The sequence below is a fragment of the Hyperolius riggenbachi genome, chromosome 4, assembly GCF_040937935.1.
Source record: "Hyperolius riggenbachi isolate aHypRig1 chromosome 4, aHypRig1.pri, whole genome shotgun sequence".
Lineage (NCBI taxonomy): Eukaryota > Metazoa > Chordata > Amphibia > Anura > Hyperoliidae > Hyperolius > Hyperolius riggenbachi.
Genome location: NC_090649.1, coordinates 70,279,053 through 70,301,889, shown reverse-complemented (window position 1 = coordinate 70,301,889; position 22,837 = coordinate 70,279,053). Strand labels below are relative to the sequence as shown.

The following is a 22,837-nucleotide window of genomic DNA, read 5'->3' as shown; positions in this document are numbered from 1 at the left end:
GGAAGCGGGCAGAGGGGGGAGCGCTAGCGGAGGGGGGTGGGGGGAATTTCCGCCCCCCCCCTGCGCGATCGGGGCATGCTCCCCCCTTATGCCTGCGACCCCATAGGGGGGCCGTATTCGGCCTAACAGAGCCCTGTTCGGCCGAACAGGGGCCCTGTTCGGCCAGGCATTGAGTCGTTCGGGCGAACCCGAACAGTTTGGCCGAACACCACCAGGTGTTCGGCCGAACTCGAACATCACCCGAACAGGGTGATGTTCTGCAGAACCCGAACAGTGGCGAACACTGTTCGCCCAACACTATGCGAAACACATGCTGTAAATCGCAAGTGCAATGCAGCATCTTCTGCGTTCCATAGACTAACATTATGCATAGAATGCATAAAATGCAGCGTTTCACACTACACCCAGCCTTATTCTTTACAAAAGGTTTCCCGGGAAGGCATCTATCTAAAGAGGTCAGCCAGCCTCCCTTTTTGTTTGCACACTGTTTTTGCAGTTGGACTGAGCAACTACCTTTCAGTAAATGGTTTTATAAATAAATAAATAAAAAACAACCGAGAAGCCCCCATGAGCGAATGGAATAGTCCATAACCTGGGAGATCTGTTAAATTTTCACTGTCTACTGTAAGTGACAGTGGCTTATGAAAATGTATTTATAGTGCATTTTATTTTGGGAGAAATTTACATTTGATATGTATGTATTTTACATTTTTACATTTTTTTTGCAATAGTTTTCCTTTAACCACTTAAGTACCAGTGGTCTCTGGCCTCTGCAGGCCGCTGGTACCAGAAACCGCGAAATACCGATGAATCGCTGCACATATCCGCCACTACCGCCGTCCATGCCGCACACTTAGACCCTCAGGCCAACCACTCTGCCGTCTCTATGACTGCAGAGCTCTGTGAGCTGGTCAGGAGCCGCTTTCATTGGCTCCTGACCCTGTCCATCAATGTCAATGTAAGCCAATGGGAGTTGCTTACATTGATGACAGGGTCAGGCGCCAATGAAAGTGTTTCCTGACTGACTCACAGAGCTCTGCAGTCATAGAGACGGCAGGGCGAGTGAGCTGTGGTAGGGAGACAGCAACGAGATCGGCGAGAGCGACGAAAGGGGTGAGAACGGGTGGCGTGATGTGAAATCTACGCCCTGGCAGGTATTAGAGCATCAAAACAGGGCGTAGATTTCAATCACCGCCGTCCGGAAGTGGTTAAGCTCCAGATAACACATCAATTATATGTCAGTTTAATAAATGTAATCTCATAACTGTCTAAGCTGTTTTGTTTGCTTTTCAGTTCACCACAAGTTATACAGCCTCTTTGCCTGGTTTCAAGTCTGCGTCTGTTACTGGATTCAGGTAAAGTTGGTTCCGATATGACTGATATAATATAGTTTCTATACTATACTGCGTGCAAAACTAAATATGGTCATACTACTACATGTAGTTCTTCATAGTAAAAGAAACAGTTAAAGAGAATCTGTACTGTCCGATTTGTACAATAAAAAACATACCAATCGAGTTACTGTGATCTCCTGGATCCCTCTTTGTCGTTTCCGACACTCCCCGCCGCAATCCTGGCTTCTAATCGCCAATTTTAGGCAGTGTTTACAAACAAAAAACATGGCAGCTAACCAAGAAGTGATGTGTGTGTGTGTATATATATATATATATATATATATATATATATATATAATGTTACAGTATACTACAAGTTTTTATTACATAGTGAATTATCTGTACTCCAGTCAGGGTTTCTCAGCATGGGCAGCTCCCTCCCCCCTCAGACAGGCTGAAATTGAGAGCAGAGACCTGTCTGTGAGGAATAAACAAAGCACACACACAGAGCCCACAGAGGGCGTGCATGACTTCTCCCTATCACAGCAGAGGCAGTGCATTCCTCTCTGGGTCGACAAAGCTTGACAAAGAAAAGAAGATTAGATATAATACAGAGACAGTGCAACTAGAAAAGGCTGCAGTAATGCAGTCCACATTAGAACAGGTATAGGAATTTATAGGATAGAAGAAATAAGGCTGAACATTTTGTTACAGAGTCTCTTTAAGTTCTGTAACAATATAAAAATATACAGTAATAGAAAACAAAAGGTGTGACGTCCATGGATACCCGACAACAATTCAGATGAAGCAGACATAAAATTATGAAAATGTTATGGAAACGTAAAATGGGACAATTTAAGTGTTAGTTGTATTTAGCCTATTGTGCCCAGGGCCAGATTTACCATAAGGCACTGTAGGCACTTGCCTACAGGCACCTGATGGCGGAAAAGCGGATGACTTTCCTCTCCGAGTGCCTCCTTCCTTACCTATGCAGAGTCCCGAGCAGAGCGTATTCACTCATTCATTTGTGAGAGGTTGCCAACCCTGCTCTCAGCATTCCACTGATGAGATCTCTCTTCAGTCGGGGGCACCTATAGCTACTTAATATTGAGGGTACTTATGGCTACCTAATGCTAAGGGACACCTGTAACTACCTACGACAGGCATATATTGATATGTTTCTTAATTTTAAATGTTAAAATGAAGTAAGACTGATGATGATAGACAGGACCAGTTTGGATTGAATGATAAAAACTAACATGGTGAGGGGTGTGGCTAGGGCATGGTTAGAGGTGTGGCAGGGTTATGTCTTAAAGTGTCTCCACTCTACTAACAATATTCTCCTGTCTTCTTCTCTGGTCACCTTTTTTACTCCCGCTTTCAAGACTTGTCTTGATCCTCTCCCCTCCCCTGGAACACCCTCCCTCAACACATCTGCCACTCACCCACACTTACCCTTTTTGGGCGCAATCTGAAAACTCACCTCTTCGGGCAAGCATACTCTCCTTCCTAGGACACTTCATCCAAAGACCACAATTTCTACCACTTAGCTTCCCTTTGCCTACTGTCCTGTCCATGTGGGCCCGTTTCCACTTGTGCAGTGCGAATTAGTTGCAGAAAACGCGAAAACAAATTTGCATGCGGATGCAAATTCATATGCGTTTGTATGCAAATTTTAACGCAAATTTGCATACGTTTTCGTGTATTTTTTTTAAGTATGCAAATTTAACCATGTCAGTGCTTGTGTGCTTTTACATTGATTTTATGTGAAAATGTACGCGAATTCGCATGGAAAATTCGCATAGCGAAAACGCATGCGGATTTCCCATGATGGCTCTGCTGTGCAGATTTTTCCTGCACAGCAAACCGCACAGATTTCCTGACAAGTGGAAACAGGCCCATTTACTATCATTGGCTATGTGGATCTGCATGCAGAAAATGCATGCAGATTTGCTATAGTGGAAACGGGCCTTTAAACTTTTAGACTGTAAGACCTTTCGGCCAGGGCTCTCTTCCCTATTTAGTCTCACAATGCTGTGTAATGTGTGTGCATACCTCCCACCCATGTGTAAAAATCTGCACTTGATTTGTTCAACGCATCAGCTCCATTGTCTTGTATTAACTGTTGTATTGTTTATTTTGTATTGTTATACCCTGTGTGCTGTTGCACAGCGCCACGGAAGTAGCTAGTGCTTTATAAATCAATAGGTGTGACTTCGCAGTCTGTATCAGCACTGTAAAACTCACATATTATGATCATTTTTATTTGATTTCAGACCTGGGAGTGTTATAGCAGATTATACTGTCGTCACAGAGCCCGCCAGTTCTGCTACCATCACAACTGCCAACCAAGCTCTGATAACTAACTTGGCCCCTACTTTTGGCATTGTATCTATTACCAATGTGGTCCCAGGTAAGAGCATGCTTACTTTATCCTAGTAGCAGTAGAGTATTGTACCATGTTAGCCATGGCCGGCCTTTGACCTGAGCGACCGGAGCGGTCGCTCAGGGCGCCGGCTTCCAGGGGCGCATGCTTTCTAAGCCATAAGTAAAAGCAAGAAGTTTGGAATCAGGATGGTGCCATTTATTGGCTAACTTAAAAGAGTAAGAGTAAGCAAGCAAGCCTTCACCTGTGCAGGCGCCTGACGAAGGCTGCACAGCCGAAAGCTTTTGCTTGCTTACTCTTTTTATTTTATCCTGAGAGGTCAAAACTTGGAAATATATTACTGAGTGAAAGGATAAGATGACATAGGAGACAGCGTAAGAGACAGGCCTGGGCTGCCTGAGACAGTGGAGTAAGGGCACATTTTCACTAGGGCCAAAGGCAGCACACAAATATGCAGCATTTCCCAACAGGCAAGTCAGGCAGGGAGCTCTGCCCGACTCGAGTATGCACAGACGCCAGACACTATGCGCCAGTAGTAGTAGTAGTAGGTCTAGGGGCATCTTTATACTTAGAACCAATCATGCTCGGGTATAGAAAGAACAATCATGCTTGAGGATTGTAGAGCCAATCATGCTTCAGGATTGTAGAACGGATCCATCTAAAAATGGCGCATGGAGAAAAATGGTGCACCATTCCGCCAATAAATGTATCATAAAATGCTATTTACCCTTTTAATGTAAATACATTAAAATGGTAAATAGCGTTTTATGAAACATTTATTGCGGAACGGTGCGCCATTAAAAAATGCAGGGGCCGGTTATAAGCAACAGGGGTTTGGGGGAGAGAGGCAGCGGGACACTGGAGGGAATAGGAGGGAAAAGGCATAGGTGGAGGATGTGTGCAATATGCATACATTACCTTGTTCTGATCGCTCCTTCACTCCGCTCCCTCACTTCTTCTGTTAGTTTGCTGTAGTCCTACAGCCAGCCAATCACCATGCGGGGACTGAAACCACATGGTGATTGGCTGGATGCAGGAGTCGGACTACAGCAAACTAACGGAAGAAGTGAAGGAGCGATCGCCGGGCGGGACAAGGTAATGTATGCATATTACACACATCCTCCACCTATGCCTATTACCTCCATTGTCCGCTGCCTCTCTCCCCAACTGCCTACACTAGCCCTCTGCATTTTTTATTAGCATTATAAGTGTAAGGCACACTGCCTGCGCCATTTTTTAACACTTATAATGCTAAATATCATTATATAATTGAAGTCAATGCGGCGCCACTTTTGTTCCCCTGGCGCTGTGCGCCATTTTTATCTGTCACGTGTAGAACCAATCATGGTTGAGTATTGTAAACCAATCATGGTTGCGTATTTTCTAGAACCAATCCTGCTTTAGATCAGTTGACCTTTAAAGCAGAGGTTTTATGCTGGGTACACACTATGAGATTTTCTGGTGGATTTACTGTCAGGTTGATTATTTCCAACATGTCCATCTGCTTTCAGATCGATTCCATTGAAGTGAATGGAAATCGATCGGAAAATGCTCACAAATCGATCGGACAGCAGATCGGACATGTTGGAAATAATCGATCTGACAGTAAATTGGCCAGAAAATCTCATAGTGTGTACCTAGCATTAGATTATTATACTAACTAGAATGTTTATTTAGATCGGCAGGTAGAGTTGCTCTTTAGCATACTACTATTTGGTGGCTGGATAGTGTAATGGTTAAGGGATCTGCCTCTGACATGGGAGACCAGGGTTCGAATCTCGGCTCTGCCTGTTCAGTAAGCCAGCGCCTATTCAGTAGGAGACCTTTGGCAAGTCTCCCTAACACTGCTACTGCCTATAGAGCGCGTCCTAGTGGCTGCAGCTCTGGCGCTTTGAGTCCGCCAGGAGAAAAGCGCGATATAAATGTTATTTGTCTTTGTCTTGTCTATTTGGGCTAACTAGCACCTCCCTCACAACAAGCTGATGCGGAGATGTACCAGATATTCATATCTTGCTTTGTTTTTCCTCCCCAGGTTGGGCCAGCATCAGTGTGAGTCCAATCAGCTCCTACATCGGTGACAAAGTGACACTAACCTGCAGTGTGAATGTCACCTCTTATTCAGCTGTTTCCTGGTACTTCAATAGTGTACAAAAAATAGAAAACACTTCATACAGTTCATTCACCATAGTGCCTTCAGCAGCTGGGATCCAGACCATCTTAACAATCAACTCTGCAATGGCCAATGATTCTGGTAAGATGTTGTTATATTGCTAGGAAGCCTGTTAACAAGATCACCCTTGCAATTAAAGCTACATACACATGCTGGATTGAACTCGGGCAATGCCCGAGAATCTTGAGTGAATCCTTTATAGTTTGCTTTCATTTGTCGCATTACAGGTATGCGAGATACAAGCATTGACCACTTCCCTACCACAGGTTATTTCCCCTTAAAAACCTGAGCAATTTTTACATCGTGCTCCTCCCATTCATTCGCCAATAACTTTATCACTACTTATCGCACTTAAATGATTTATTTTTATTTTTTTTTCGGCACAAAACTAGACTTTCTTTGGGAGGTACTTTTTGCTAAGAATTATTTTATTCTATATGCAATTAACAGGGCAGAATAAGAAAAAAATGAAAAAAAAATCATCATTCCTCAGTTTTCAATCACTATAGTGTAAAAATAAGTCCAATTGTAGATAAAATTCACACATTTTATTTGCCCATTTGCCCCAATTATTACAACATTTCAATTGTCACTACGACAGTGTATGACGACAATATTTTATTTGGAAACTAGTAAAAAGGCCTGCCCGTTAAAAAACGGGCACTAGGTCACAGCCGCTACCCCCCGCAATGCGCGCACATACGCGTCCCGCTTGCTTGTTCCCCACCACTGTCTGAAGTATATGCACACAGGGAGCTGCTTGCTTGGCAGTTGGAAAAAGCTGTTATTTCCCACAATGCAATGAGAACCTCTGTGAAACACACACAGCAAACTGTCCGATCCGACGCTGTGTCCTAACTGCCCTGGCTGCGCACATGCTGCTCAGTACAAAAAAGCCAGGGACACACAACCATTCAGTTGATGCCGCAGGGATACTTGCATTTTATTGTATAGGATAAGGTGTAATTTTTTCCGTTTTATGTTTCTGTATACTATATCAATAATTACAAGCTATTATTTGAAAAACATGGTTGTATGTTCAATCTCGCTGCCAACTTGCAGGTAAGTGACCCTTTGCTCCTCTATCCTGGTGCCCTGCATGCTCCCTCCAATCAAGAGACTTTTAAAGCCAACCAAACAACTCTGCCGAGCCACCCTAACCTCCTAGCTGCAAATTTTTAAAAACTCGCAGAGGTCATGATGCTGCTGTGTTAAAAGCACAGCACATCCCTGGACAAAATGTAATGCTAAGTAGTAAATGAAAAAAAAATGTACTTTTGACACTGTACTGTTTTGACCTTTGTTTGTATGGTTTGTGTCTTATAGGAAGCTACCAGTGTCAAATAGATGAAACCGTGAGCAGCTATGCAGCCAACACGTCATTAAACATTCATTCTTTGACCATTAGTTCAGTCAGCAGTGTCGTCACGTGCAACAATGTGCCAGTTTCAATCGCTCAGTGCTGTACAGATGGAGGAAGCATGGCTTTTACACTAAGCTGTGGGGGCAGCGGACTCTACACTGGTAAGTATTCCAAACTCATTCTAGACTTGTGATAGATGGACAATGCGATTGGAATCCTGGCATCCTGCTGATGTCTTTGGAGTGATGTCTGAATCACTAGTGGCGTATCAATAGGCATTGCAGTTGTCGCAACCTCACTGGGGCCCTTGGGCCAGAGGGGCCCCATAGGGCCCTCCCTCAACCAGTTTTAGCTCTATATTGGTCCTCTGCTTGTATTGATCACTTCTATGGATGCTTTGAATAGCGGTAATCATTAACCAGCTGTTCCCCATCCCCTGCTTAAATCTCTCTGACACTGTGGTTGTCCTTGGCAGATTTTGGTGCACCATATCAATTGTTTTATATAGAGTGCCTGGGGGGCCCCATGTAAAACTTGCACTGGGGCCCATGGTTCCTTAGTTACGCCATTGTGAATCACACACCTCTAACAAGCATGCAGCTAATTCAGTCATACTTCAGTCAGAGCACCTGATCTGCCGAATGCATGTTCAGGGTCTACGGTTAAGGGTATTAGAGGCAGAGCATCAGCAGGGCAGTCAGGCAATGTGCATTGTTTAAAAGGAAATAAATATGTCAGCATCCATATCCTTCTCACTTCAGGTGTGTTTTAAAGCAGGGGCATTGCTAGCCCCAAAGATCAGTGGCACATGCCTTGGATCTATTCTGAGGTGCCCCAGATGGAGCTGGGAAAAAAGGGCGCAGGCAGCTAGTGGACAAAAAGGGCGCCGCCATTCATTCCCATAATAAATAACGTTTAATGGGCGCCGAGCAGGAAAAAAGGGCGCCGGAGCTAAATAAAGTTTACAAACGGCGCCCGGAGCTAAATAAAGTTTACAAACGGCGCCCGGAGCTAAATAAAGTTTACAAACGGCGCCCGGAGCTGTTTAATGATTTATAACTGAGCTTGTGTTGATTTACGTTTATAAAATGCACCCGTGCCGAATAACGTTTATGAAAATACTAAATATATTTATCTTATTTAAATAATTAAAACATTATTTAAAGTTTTATCCCTTACTGTTTTTAAAACATTATTCACAAAATAAAGCGATCAGTACGTAATGTAAATTGGAATATATTTTTTGGAGTCACAATTTGTAAAACATTATTATCCACATAATAAAAAAACATTATTATTCACAAAATAAAGCGATCAGTACGTTACGTAAATTGCAAAATATTTTTTGCATCAATAATTAGTAAAACATTATTATCCACATAATAAAGGGGGGTCTTAGGTTTAGGCACCAACAGGGGGGTCTTAGGTTTAGGCACCAACAGGGGGGTCTTAGGTTTAGGCACCAACAGGGGGGTCTTAGGTTTAGGCACCACCAGGCGGGTCTTAGGTTTAGGCACCAACAGGGGGGTCTTAGGTTTAGGCACCAACAGGGGGTCTTAGGTTTAGGCACCAACAGGGGGGTCTTAGGTTTAGGCACCACCAGGGGGGTCTTAGGTTTAGGCACCAACAGGGGGGTCTTAGGTTTAGGCACCAACATGGGGGTCTAGGGGTTAGGGGTAGGTACAGGGAGGGTTACTTAGGCACCAACAGGGGGGGTCTTAGGTTTAGGCACCAACAGGGGGGTCTTAGGTTTAGGCACCAACAGGGGGGTCTTAGGTTTAGGCACCAACAGGGGGGTCTAGGGGTTAGGGGTAGGTACAGGGAGGGTTACTTAGGCACCAACAGGGGGGGTCTTAGGTTTAGGCACCAACAGGGGGGTCTAGGGGTTAGGGGTAGGTACAGGGAGGGTTACTTAGGCACCAACAGGGGGGTCTTAGGTTTAGGCACCAACAGGGGGGTCTTAGGTTTAGGCACCAACAGGGGGGTCTTAGGTTTAGGCACCACCAGGGGGGTCTTAGGTTTAGGCACCAACAGGGGGGTCTTAGGTTTAGGCACCAACAGGGGGGTCTAGGGGTTAGGGGTAGGTACAGGGAGGGTTACTTAGGCACCAACAGGGGGGGTCTTAGGTTTAGGCACCAACAGGGGGGTCTTAGGTTTAGGCACCAACAGGGGGGTCTTAGGTTTAGGCACCAACAGGGGGGTCTAGGGGTTAGGGGTAGGTACAGGGAGGGTTACTTAGGCACCAACAGGGGGGTCTTAGGTTTAGGCACCAACAGGGGGGTCTTAGGTTTAGGCACCAACAGGGGGGTCTTAGGTTTAGGCACCACCAGGGGGGTCTTAGGTTTAGGCACCAACAGGGGAGTCTTAGGTTTAGGCACCAACAGGGGGGTCTAGGGGTTAGGGGTAGGTACAGGGAGGGTTACTTAGGCACCAACAGGGGGGGTCTTAGGTTTAGGCACCAACAGGGGGGTCTTAGGTTTAGGCACCAACAGGGGGGTCTTAGGTTTAGGCACCAACAGGGGGGTCTAGGGGTTAGGGGTAGGTACAGGGAGGGTTACTTAGGCACCAACAGGGGGGGGCTTAGGTTTAGGCACCAACAGGGGGGTCTTAGGTTTAGGCACCAACAGGGGGGTCTTAGGTTTAGGCACCAACAGGGGGGTCTAGGGGTTAGGGATAGGTACAGGGAGGGTTCTGTGTAAGAGTAGGCTTAGGTATAGTTTTAGTAAAATTTTAGTAATAATTACTAATGTTTTACAACACTTATTACGAACGTACTTATATTTATATCATCGTTATAAAGAATATTTTCAGATTTTATTATAAGAACAAACCATAAATGAAGGTTATTCACAATAATATACAATTATAACAATTAAACATATATTATTGTTTTTTTAATAAACGTAATTATAAGTTTAACTTTACAAATAGGGAAGATTAACGTTTTCACAATTTCCGATTTTATAAACATTATTTAATGATTTATAATTTTGTTAAACTTTATTTGTAAACGAAATATAGCACACTATTTTTATAAACCCTATTAATGATTAATTATTATTTAGAGTTTACACCCCGCGCCCTTTTTGTCCAGGCGCCCTTTTTGTACGTACGCGCCCCAGATGTCCCCCAGGCAGAGTTAGGCAGCGGGCAGTAGTACCCATCTCTGGCCACTTGGTCTCCAGATTCTGCAGATGTCTCTTCTGGGCTTCTCCCCCTAGTGTCTGAGAAGGAATCAAACATAAGAACTCTTAGCGTCTGATTCTCGGATGCTAGGGGGAGATTAGCCAGCTGCAGAGGATCTCTCCAGACTTGGAGAGTAGATGGAAGAGATGTGTAGTTCCTCCCTTTTTGCTTCTCTGATGGGAATGGGGGGTTCGGGAGGAGGAACAGTGAGGACACACACAACAAAGCATGCTCCCTATGGAGGCTCCACAGCTTCCAGCATGTCACTACAACATCCAGCATGCCCCATAGAGACACCACAGCACCCAGTATGCCCCATAGAGGCACCACAGCACCCAGCATGGTACCACACAGCACCCAACATGCATTTATTTTTGTATTAATGGAGGGGGAAAGCTTCACCCACCATTTTTCTGGGCAGGCCTACTTAGACCACTGTTAAATTCATTTAAATTTTGCTCCACTTATGACCACACCTACATTCTGATGTGTGGCCACACCCATTTTTGGCTAGAGTGCCCAAAAGTGCCCCGGAACTCCTAGGATCCTAGCAACACCCCTGTTTTAAAGTGAGCATTAAGTGATGTATTTATTTTATTTTTTGAAAATTGTGTCAATTGATATTAAAAAAAATGTAAGTAACAAACACGAGGAAAGCCAGAGCACGCAGGCTAGGCCAACCTCGAACAGAAACTCAAAAATACACACAAAACACAAAACCACCAGTGGATCCCAACTCTTCCCCCACGCACACATCATCCAACCCAACCCACCACCCCCACCCAGAATCTCCAAGGCGACAAAAGTAATCTCAAAAAGCTGGGTAGGAGGGCCATATAGGAAACCCTGACTGTTTGCAGCATAACATGCACTATTATATAAACTCAATTAGATTGTTAATCAGCTATCCATGGTGTCCAGATGTTGGTGAAGTTTTGGGGACAATGTCTAGCAGTGTAGGCTGCTTTGTACAGAAGAAGAGAGTTATTAATTATCTGCTTCCACAATTGTAGTGAAGGAGGAGCCTGGTCCTTCCAGAGCAGAGCAATACGTTTCCGGTAATAGAAAAATAGCAGACCAAGCAATAATCTGGTTGCATTTCTGGGAGCCAAAGGGTTTGTAAAGCCAAACAAACACCACATAGGGTCAGGAGAGACATTGATCTTGGAGATCTTTGATGCAAAGTCACACACCTGCTTCCAGCCATCACTAATTTGAGGGCAGAGCCAAAACATGTGTGAGCCTGAAGTGATTTTTTTAAATAAAAAAAAAAAAAACAGATACTTACCTAAGGAAGGGGAAGTCTCTGAGTCCTATAGAGCCTTCCTGTTCCTCTTCTGATCCCCTCGTTCCAGCGCTGTAACCTCCATTAGCAACCTTTGACCGATGGGTTAAAGACTGCTCTATTCCGCCTGGGAGGCTTCAGAAGTCTTCGGGAGCCAGAGTGCTCCCAAAGAAGGACGGCTCCGCACTGCACATGCGTGAGAGCGATCTCTCGCGCACTCTCCGTGTGCAGTATGGAGCAGCCCATCTTCAGGAACTCTTGGGCTCCTGAAGACTTCTGAAGCCTCAGGTGGCGGCAGATTTAAATGGGGGAGACAACACTGGAAAGAGGGGACCGTGAGAGTTACTAGAAGGCTCAATAGGACCAGAGTCTTCCCTCTCCTTAGGTAAGTATCTGGTTTCTTATTTAAAAATCACTATAGGTTTGCTTTAAGTCTTCTTTAACCCTTTTGGACTCCAATGTACTGTATTACTGTATATGCAGGGCCGACTTTAGGTTTCATAGCACTTTGAGTGTAACCAGATTTTGGTGCCCCTCCCCCCATTTATCCTCTTTGTGCACACATGCACGCACATCCCCCCATGGGGAAGATCCCTTCTAGTGTATATAGGCAGATCCCCCCCTTTTAGTGTATATAGGCAGATCCCCTTTTAGTGTATATAGGCAGATCCTTCCCCCTTTAGTGTATATAGGCAGATCCCCCCCCCTTTAATATATATAGGCAGATCGCCTTTAGTGTATATAGTCAGATTCCCTTATAGTTTATATAAGCGCTGCGTAATATGTTGGCGCTTTATAAATACAATAAATAATAATAATAATAAATAATATAAGCAGATAACCCCCCTCCCTTTTAGTGTATATAGGGAACCCCCCTTTTAGTGTATGTAGGCAGATACCCCCTTTAGCATACTGAATATAGGCAGATACCCCCTTAGTATATACAGGCAGATCCACCCTTTAGTGTATACAGGCAGATCCCCCCATCTTTATAAACAGATCCCCCCTTTAGTATATATAAACAGATCCCCCTTTTAGTGTATATAGCGAGGCAGATAAATAGTGTATAGTATACAAGCAGATCCCCCCTTTAGTGTATATAGGCACCCCACCCGTAGGGCAGTTGGGGAATCTTACTTTTCTGCTTGAAGCTGGGGACAGAAGATGGCCAGGAGTCAGGAGTGACAAGCAGGTCTCTCTCTGATTAGTGCGCAGCGCAGACATCGCCTGTGAGCGAGGGGCGGTGCTACTGGCATGCACGGCTCACACAGACTCAGCAAGAGGCAGCAGCAGGTTCCTGGAGTCTTCGCCTCATCACATCCAGCAGCATCAGGGGGCGGAGCTACCACTCGCAGCAGCCACAGACGAACCTGGAGCCCGCAGCCGCAGCCAGCAGGTAAAAATGCGGCCAGGGCCAGTTGAATGCGCATCACATGCGCCCCCCTGGAAGCCGGCACCCTGAGTGACCGCACCGGTCACTCACGGCCAATTATATGTAAGACTAGCTGATTGCCCGGCGTTGCCCGTGTATGTATTTGGCTGGTGTTGGCTCCGCCTAATTTTTCTAACCCTAACACACAATTACTCACTGACCAAGTTTGTGAGCTTTGCGGTCTTTGGTATCAATAATCTGCATTGAAATGAAACAAATCTGATTGGCTGTGTGTGGCTCCACCCCCTTTTCTGAATTTGAACCCCAGTCACCCAATAACCAACTGTACCAGGTTTGAGGCCTGTGCCATTAACAGTTCAAGAATGGTAACAATTAAATATTCCCCTTGAACAGCAACAGGTGTAGTTTGATTCACTTTTGTAGGCTACAGCCACTTTTCTGAATATTAATCCCAGTCACCCAGTGACCAACTGTGCAAAGTTTAAAAACCCTGCCATTAACAGAATGGCTGCAGTTTACATTTTCCCAGTGAAATTTGTATTTGTCTCCACCCACTAATGACCCGGCGTTTCCCGGGTATATATTTGACTGGTGTTGGCTCCGCCCACTTTCTAACCCTAACACACAAACACTCAATGACCAAGTTTGTGAACTTTGGGGTCCTTGGCATCAATAATTTGTATATTCCCATAGAAATTAAACAAATCAGATAGGCTACTTGTAGCTCCACCCCTCTCTAGCATTTGAACCCCAGTCACCCAATGACCAACTGTAGCAGGTTTGAGGCATCTGCTATTAACAGTGTAAAAATTGCAGCAATTTAAATATTCCACTTGAAAATCAACAGGTGAATTTTGATTGGCCATTATAGGCTCCACCCACTTCCCTGAATATTAATCTCAGTCACTCAGTGACCATCTGGGCAAAGATTGGGAACCCTGAAATAAACACTGTAAGAAGGGCTGCAGTTTACACTTTCCCAGTGAAATGTGTTTTTGGCTCCGCCCACTTTTTGTAACTTGGACACAAACTCACTAATCAATGCCCAAGTTTGTGAGTTTTGGGGTCCTTGGCATCAATTTGTATTTTCCCATGAAATGAAACAAATCTGATTCACTGTTTGTGGCTCTGTCCCCTTTTCTGAATTTGAACCCCAGTGACCCAATGACCAACTGTACCAGGTTTGAGGCTTGTGCCATTAACAGTGCAAGAATGGCAGCAATTTTAATATTCTCCTTGAAAAATGACATGTGATTTTTGATTGGCATTTTTAGGCTCCACCCACTTTTCTGAATGTTAATCCCAGTCACCCAGTAACCAGCTATGCTGAGTTTGAGAACCCTGCCATTAACGGTGAAGAAGGGCTGCAGTTTACAATTTCCCAGAAAAATCTGTTTTTAACTCCACCCACTTTTTGTAACCTTGACGCACAGTCACTACTCAATGACCAAGTTTGTGAGCTTTTGGGTTCCTGGCATCAAAATTGTGCTAATGGAAGCAGTTTATCCAGCAAAGAAATCTGGCTGGTTTTGGCTCCACCCCTTACTGGTTTTGGCTCCGCCCCTTTACTGAATTTGAACCCCAGGCACTTAACGACCAACTGTAGCAGGCTTGAGGCCTCTGCTATTAACAGTGTAAGAATGACAGCAGTTTCAATACTCCCCTTGTAAATCAATAGGTGAATTTTGATTGGCTCTTGTAGGCGCTACCTATTTTTCCGAATATTAATCCTAGTCACCCAGTGACCAACTGTGTGAAGTTTGAGAACCCTGCCATTAACAGTGTAAGAAAAGCTGCAGTAGGAGAACAGAGGCGCCAAGAGAATAAAAGTGGATAACATTTTTAAAATTTGCTAGGAGGAAGTGGTGGACTTACCTCCATAAAGCAGACACGAAAGACTGTCTGAAAAGTAGCAATCATATTTATTATATAGTACCCCAAAAGTGCAACGCGTTTCGCAGGCCAAGCCCGCTTCATCAGGCAATAAACGTGGGGACAAAACAGAATTCCAGCAATAGCAGGTGTAGCGCCTCAGTGAGAAAAGCTGCAGTTTACATTTCCCCATGTAAAAAGTTAGTTGTTTTTGGCTCCACCCACTATTTCTAATCTTGACATACAGTCACTTAATGACCAAGTTTATGAGCTTTGGGGTCTTTGGCATCAATAAGTTGCATTTTACCATTGAAATTAAACAAATCTGATTGGCTGTTTTTGGCCCGCTCCCTTCAGAATTTAAACCCCAGTCTCCCAGTGACTGACTGTAGCAAATGTTAGGCCTCTGCCATTAAGAGTGCATGAATGGCAGCAAAGTAAATATTCCCCTTGAAATTCAAATGGTGAATTTTGATTAGCTGCTGTAGCCTCCACCCACTTTTCTGAATATTAGTCCCAGTCACCCAGTGGCCAACTGTGTCACGTTTGAGAACCCTGCCAATAACAGAATGGCTGAAATCAATCTAACAAATCTGATTGGCTGTTTGTGGCTCCACCCCTTTAGTGAATTTGGACCCCAGTCACCCAATGACTGACTGTATCAGGTTTGAGGCCTTTGCCACTAACAGTGTAAGAATGGTAGCAATGTGAATATTCCCTTTGAAAATCAATAGGTACATTTTGATTGGCTGTTGTAGGCCCCACCCACATTTCTGAATATTCATCCCAGTCACCCAGTGGCCAATTGTGTAAAGTTTGGGAACCCTGCAATGTAAAAAATGAAGTTGTTGGCACCGCCCACTTTTTCTAACCTTGACACACACAGTCACTCAATTATCAAGTTTATCAGCTTTGGGGTCTTTGGTATCAATACTTTGTATATTCCCATTGAAAATAAACAAATCTGTCTGTTTGTGGCGCCGCCCCCTTCCTGAATTTGGACCCTAGTCACCCAGTGACCAACTGTACCAGGTTTGAGGCATCTGCTTTTGCCAGTATAAGAGAATGGTAGCAGATGAAATATTCCCTCTGAAAATCAAAAGGTGAATTTTTATTGGCTGTTGTAGGCTCTTCCCACCTTCCAAAATCTTAATCTGTCACCCAATGACCAACTGTGCAAAGTTTGAGAACTCTGCCATTAACGGTGAAAGAATGGCTGCAGTTTATATTTTCCCAGTAAAAGTTGTTTTGGCTCCACCCACTTTTTGTAACCTTGACACACAGTCACTCAATGACCAAGTTTGTGAGCTTTCAGGTTCCTGGCATCAAAAATGTGTGAATGGAAGCAATTTATCCACCAAGGAAATCTGATTGGCTGTATGTGGCCCCGCCCCTTTAGTGAATTTGGACTCCAGTCACCCAATGACCTACTGCAGCAAGTTTGAAGCCTCTGCCATTAAAAGTGTAAGAATAGCAGCAGTTTAAATATTCCCCTTGAAAATCAACAGGTGAATTTTGATTGGCTGTTGTAGGCTCCACCCATTTTCTTGAATCTTAATCACATTCACCCAGTGACCAAGTGTGGCAAGTTTGAGAACCCTGCGATTAACAGTCTAAAAATGTCTGCAGTTTACATTTTCCCATTTAAAATGGACGGCTGAAATTTGATTGGCTGTTTTATGCTCCACCCACTTTTCCTGGATTTGTAACCTCGGTCGCCAAGTGACCAACTGTGCCATGTGTGGGGACTGTGGCTTGATTACTGTGAGAATGGTAGCCTTTTACATTTTTTCCATTGACTTGAATGGGTGGAATCTGATTTGCTGTTTGTAGCTCCGCCCAGGTGTGCAGGGGGGCCGCGAGACCCCCAGAACATATCATCCCAGGTAGTAAGGGATCTGTGTACCAAGTTTCGTTCAAATCGGTCAAGCCGTTTTTGCGTGATCGCGGCACACACACACACACACACACACACACACACACGCACGCACGCACGCACGCACGCACGCACGCACGCACACACACACACACACACACACACACAAAACACACACATACATCCGATTTTATATATATAGAGATACGCTCGCATTCACTGCCTTACAAGTGAAAATGTAACACACTAGGATCTTTTATTTTGGAATTATTATAAGTAAGAAACTGTTTCTTTTCCTTTAAACAGAGTCTGTAATAAGCTCCTCCTCCACTTGTCAAGCATACACGGTTACAGCAAACAGCAATACCTGCTCTCCAGGGGCCACCAATACCTACTCCTGCACCTGTTCATCTGGCAGCGGAGCCGTTCAGTCTGGGAATTACCCAGTGTCATTCCAGTCATCATGTAAGTATGACGAAATCAGCAAAATCCTGGAGGAATACTGACTTGAGATAATTAAGTATCAAACAATAAAAACGAGCCGGGATTAAAATACCCTGACTTCAGATTAAAATAACATACTTGTACTTGTACATTAGTAATAACATACTAATTTTTTTTATATTAGCTGTGCTGTGACATAAATCACAGCACATTACTCCCCCCGAGCTGTTCAGTCGAAATCTGCAACTGGAGCAGAACATCGATGATGTACGGGGAGGAAGTGTCAGTACTTCCTGCTCTCTGCTCCTCTTCAGGAACGCCCCTTTCACTTGCCGCTTTTAGTTCCTATCTGCACAGCAAGCTGCGGAGCTGCGCTGTGTGCAGACCTGAGGTAATTTAGCTCGGAACGATAGTGTACTAATACATTTATTAGTACACTATTGTTCTGAGCTAAATTACCTCAAGACCGCACACAGTGTAGCTCCGCAGCGCGTTGTGCAGATAGGAACTATTAGTGACGAGTGCAGGGGACGTTACTGATGACGGCCAGAGAGGAGGAAGTACTGACACTTCCTCCACGCCCATCCTCGAGCTCTGCATCACGTCTGAGCAAAGCAGGGGATGGGGGGGGGGGGGGCAATAAAGGGGGAGGATGGTGCTGTGACTCTTGTGTCACAGCACAGCTAATATGAAAGCATTAAAATAATTTTATTTATAAACAAGGTCAGGAGTATGAGGTGAAAGATCTCACTTATGGGACCTCAGCATGCCTCCCAACATTGGAAAATGAGAAAGAGGGACACATCGGGAGGAGCAGAGTGAGTCAAGAGCCTAATGAGTCGTGGCAAAAGGTGGATGTGGCTAAATAGGTGAATTTTAAAAGCTGTGTAGACAATAGATATAGATGTGCCCCCAGTAATAGGTAGCCAGAGGTGCCCCTCCCCCCACATTAGACAGCCAGAGATGCCCCCCAGCATCACATAGCCAAAGGTGCCCCCCAGAATTACATAGCCAGAGGTGCTCATCAGCATTAGACAGCAGGAGGTGCTCCCCTCTATTAGATAGCCAGAGCAGAAGTGCCCCTCCTGCATTAGATAGCCGAAAGTGCCCCCCGGCGTTAGATAGCCAGAGGTGCCCCCAGAATTAGTTAGCCAGAGGTGCCCCCAGCTTCACAGTGTTCTCCCCAAACCCTATCAGCGGCTATTTATAACCAACTATATATACTTACCTGAGGTGCTTACATGAGGTGCTTGGGGTCCCTCGCCATCCTCTCTGGCTATTATGTTCTTTCTGAAATCTTCCCGGTAATCAGGCTGCCCACGCTCTTCTGCGCATGTGCGGCTCAGCCGCGTGCGCACCTCCGTTGCGGTCCCACAGCCGGTAGTGTACTGAACGCTCCCGGGCCCCGGGTGGATTTCAGAGAGAATGGAGCGGCTGGAAAGGACGGCAAGGAACCCCAAGCATCTCATAGGGCTGGAGGAAGCCCCAGGTAAGTATAAACAGGCCCACACACGCCATCTCAGGTACTCTTTAAGAAGTAAATATAAATGAAATCAGTACCAATAAGCTTGAATTTGACATAGTAGTAATTTTGCAGCAAAATGCGGAATTTCGATGCAAAATCAGGGTGCGAAATATCAGATTATTGTGAAATAAATTAAAGAATTGTAATTATGATCGGTAATTTTGCAATGGCACATCATTTCATGAAAATATACTTTTCATATGGCCATAAACTTTAATGCATTTATGTGAAAATACATAAAAGCTCTTTTCCACTATGCTGTGTTTTGGGGGTACAATTAATCATTTAAGCCTTTCGGATGTATCTACTACGTCGAAAAGGCTGCTGCCACACTGCTGTGCGCTCCCGTGGCCGATTGTTTGTGCCCCCAATCTTTACACTTCCTGTAAGCGAGAGCACATGCTTACAGGAAGAAGAAGAAAATCTTGTGGCCAAACAGTAAAACTACATCTACATACTTTTTTTTTCATAAGCACACAAACAATTACATTTTAAAATTAACTGTTTACCTCTCACACTATACACTCATACAACACCCAAATACAATTTTTAATTAAAAAAAATTACAATAAAAAAAAAAAAAAAAGAAAACATAAATAGTTACCTAAACGCCTAAACTTTTTTTTAATATGCATGTCAAGAGGGTATATTACTATTATTTTTTTTTAAATTATAAGCTTGTAAATAGTGATGGACGCAAAACTGAAAAAATTCACCTTTATTTCCAAATAAAATATTGGCGCCATACATTGTGATAGGGACATAATTTAAATGGTGTAATAACCGGGACAAATGGACAAATAAAATACATGGGTTTGAATTATGGTAGCATGCATTATTTTAAAGCTATAATGGCCGAAAACTGAGAAATAATGTTTTCTTTTCCATTTTTTTTAATATTCCCGTTAAAAAGCATTTAGAAAAAAATAATTCTTAGCAAAAATGTAACACCCAAAGAAAGCCTAATTGGTGGCAGAAAATACAAGATATAGATCAATTCATTGTGATAAGTAGTGATAAACTTATTGGCGAATGAATGGGAGGTGAAAATTGCTCGATGCATAAGGTGAAAAGCAACTGAAGGCTGAACTAGTTAAATGAATGGAAACAAAGGCGACCGTGGCTATTAGTGAAATCCGATTGTGGTGCAATTCTCTCCTGGATAGGGATGGTCAATAAGATGCAAATAATTTCAAATTGATGCAGCGTTATGCAAACTTTGTATGCAAATGTGTTCAGCTTGAACATGAACCAATCAAATCCTAAGGTAGAATTCGATTGGTCCATTTTCAAGCTCCTTAAATTTGTATATACAATTTGCATAATCCTGCATCAGCTCGAAATGATTTGCATCTCAATGACCATCTCTACTCCTGAATGTACGGTAATCGTCGGCCTGACACTTTTTGGGTGTGATTGAGCTCCTTATACAGAGTGTAGTGGCTGAATTGGCAGCAGTGGAAATTAGGAAGAAATGTGTTTTCTAGTGGAAAAGAGCCATAAATGTGTTTCCACATATGCATTTTTTTTCTTTTGCCCCAAAGGCATAAGTGCACAAATTATGCAAAAAACTGAGTTAACTTATTAATATCAACACCAGTGGCGTCACTAGGGGGTGCGGTAGGTGCGGACCGCACCAAGTGTCACCAGCAGAGGGGGTGACACCAAGCTCCAGGCTAAGGCAGCGTGGAGTAGGCTATGTAAATATAGATCAGGCTATTGTCTCCCTCCTTCTCTTCTCCCTTCTGGCTGTTCCATGTTGAGCTGATAACGGAGTTCAGAGGCCACCAGGGCCACATGGTCATCATCTTCTTCTCCCTACAACAAGCAAAGTTAATGTTTATGGAGCAAGAGGGCGTGACACCATTAGTTTCTGCATTGGTTGCAACCAACCCAAGTGAGGCCTCTGATTAACACTAGAAATAAGGTTGTTACCTTCTGACTCCAGTAATGGCAATCTGAGGACTGGCAGCATCTGTACTCTGAGTTTGCAGCATTCCAAATTTTACAGCTCTTTTTACTTTTGTTTTTCTTGTTCAGATCAATCTGCTATCACTGGATTTTCAGACATTTCAGAATGGAACGCCCTCAGTTTGACGTGTAACTGTAATGCTACAAATGTTGGAAGTATGAGCTGGTATTTTATCTCGGCTGGTTCAGGCAACAACAGCATTGACACTTCCCTGTATAAACAATCTTCCCCAGGACAATGTGTCTCTACTCTGACTATTCCAAGTGGAAGTCTGTCAGTCAGCTGGAATGGTAAGTGCACAAATCTGAAAACCTCAGTCCTTTAATCATCATATTATGCAGAAAACATTATTTTCTGATACTCAGTTCCATGCATTAAAGTGACAGGGAAGCAAAAAATAAAAATATGATATAATGAAGTGTATGTGTAGTATGGATAATTAATAGAACATTAGTAGCAAAGAAAATAGTCTCATATTTTTATTTTCAGTTTTATAGGTTTTTTTTTGCTTTTTATATAAAATTGCATCATTATCTAATATTTTCAATTTACACACTACACTTAGCATTCTAAATGATTTCACAGAGCAGGCTAGTGAACTTTTGAACTTTACTCTGCATAAAAAGCAAAATACAGTGACGGACACTTGAGATAATAAGCTTCAGAAGATAATGCTCTCTGTGACTTTGAAAGTCGTTGAGCACAGATAAGCTCTTTTGCATAGATAACAACTGGAGTTTCTTAACTCTTTCTGTACTGGAAACAATATTAGACTCATATCTCTGCTGCTAATGTGTTATTTCTTAGATGTACTACACATACAACTCATATCATAAGTTTATTTTCATTTCAGATTCCCTTTAAAGTGTACTCGAGGCAAATTCAGGGGGGCTATATGGGACATGGAGGCATGTTCCCTGCTCTATGTCATGTCTCTGTGTCCCCTCTGTACTGATCTCCGCCCCCTTTGCTCCACGCTGTGACCCAAAAAATTGCCAACATTGAGCTTGTTGGCAATCTCGAGAGAAAGGGGCATCCTTTGCAGGAGAGGCACTCCTGCAAAACTCCCTCTCTGGGCGTCAGGAATGCCTCCTCCCTCCTCTCAAAGGCCCTGCACTGTGGTATCCCTCCCCTCCGCTGCCTCTCCCCACCTGTTTCCCGTCTTTCTGAGCTCTGGGCTTCTCGGATGAGAGCAGCGATGGAGAAATGATGATCACTCTCTGATCATTTCCGCAATTTCGACCATATTTAATTACGATTTGGTAATTCAATTGATGTTCTGTAATCCATTTGTAATTTTGAATAATTACGTGAAATTTTGCATCATTTTATGCTGACTTCAGCGATTAATAGCCCCCATACATGCTAGTGCCACCAGAATTGCTAGGTACCTCGGGGAGAATAGTGCAACAAAAAAAGAGACATTTTTCAAAAGAACCTTGTAGTTTGGAGATGCAAAAAAAAAAAAAAAACCACTATTCTCACCACTATTCTCACTGCATAGCAATTTTGGTGACAATAGCAATAGCTTTGCTATTAACCAATAAAGTCGGCACAAAATTATGCAAAAATTATGCAAAATTGCAAAGTTACAGTTCCTGATTACGGTTATAAACAAAAATGAAATGTAATTTTTTCCCCAAAATTCTGGCATTGTAATTGCGAATTAGGATGGGAAATTACGATTATGCCAACAATACGTGCTTATCACTATTTCTGAGTGCCCCTTTTGCATGTATGCATAATAACCCTGGGATGTGTCCGGTTGCTCTTCGAAAGACACTTGTAGGGATGTTATAAAAACAGAAAATTACATGAAGCAGCCCCTGTAGGGGATGCATGATTACTGGGAAGAAGGCCGCCCCCCCCTCCCCCCCACTAAATTAAATCATTAAAAACCGTTTAAATGGTAAGGATGGACTTACCTCAATGATGAGAAAATGCCAGACACTCCTTGCCTGTGCATTGCTTATCTCAAGATACTTTATATTGACCTGAAGAAGTGGATTGATACCCACAAAACGCATTGTC

The 22,837-nt window shown here is 43.7% G+C and overlaps 1 protein-coding gene across 6 annotated transcripts in view; it reads left to right on the top strand.

Annotated features, from left to right (window-relative positions):
• LOC137571282 (adhesion G protein-coupled receptor F5-like) overlaps positions 1–22,837 on the top strand; it is a 299,361-nt gene that overhangs the window by 215,779 nt on the left and 60,745 nt on the right. For all 6 annotated transcript variants that reach the window (XM_068280195.1, XM_068280196.1, XM_068280194.1 and 3 more), the window contains 6 exons: positions 1,294–1,355; positions 3,611–3,747; positions 5,753–5,971; positions 7,217–7,414; positions 17,172–17,330; positions 20,875–21,096. In XM_068280195.1, coding sequence (XP_068136296.1) covers positions 1,294–1,355; positions 3,611–3,747; positions 5,753–5,971; positions 7,217–7,414; positions 17,172–17,330; positions 20,875–21,096 — 997 coding nt within the window. The remainder of the gene's footprint in view (positions 1–1,293; positions 1,356–3,610; positions 3,748–5,752; positions 5,972–7,216; positions 7,415–17,171; positions 17,331–20,874; positions 21,097–22,837) is intronic.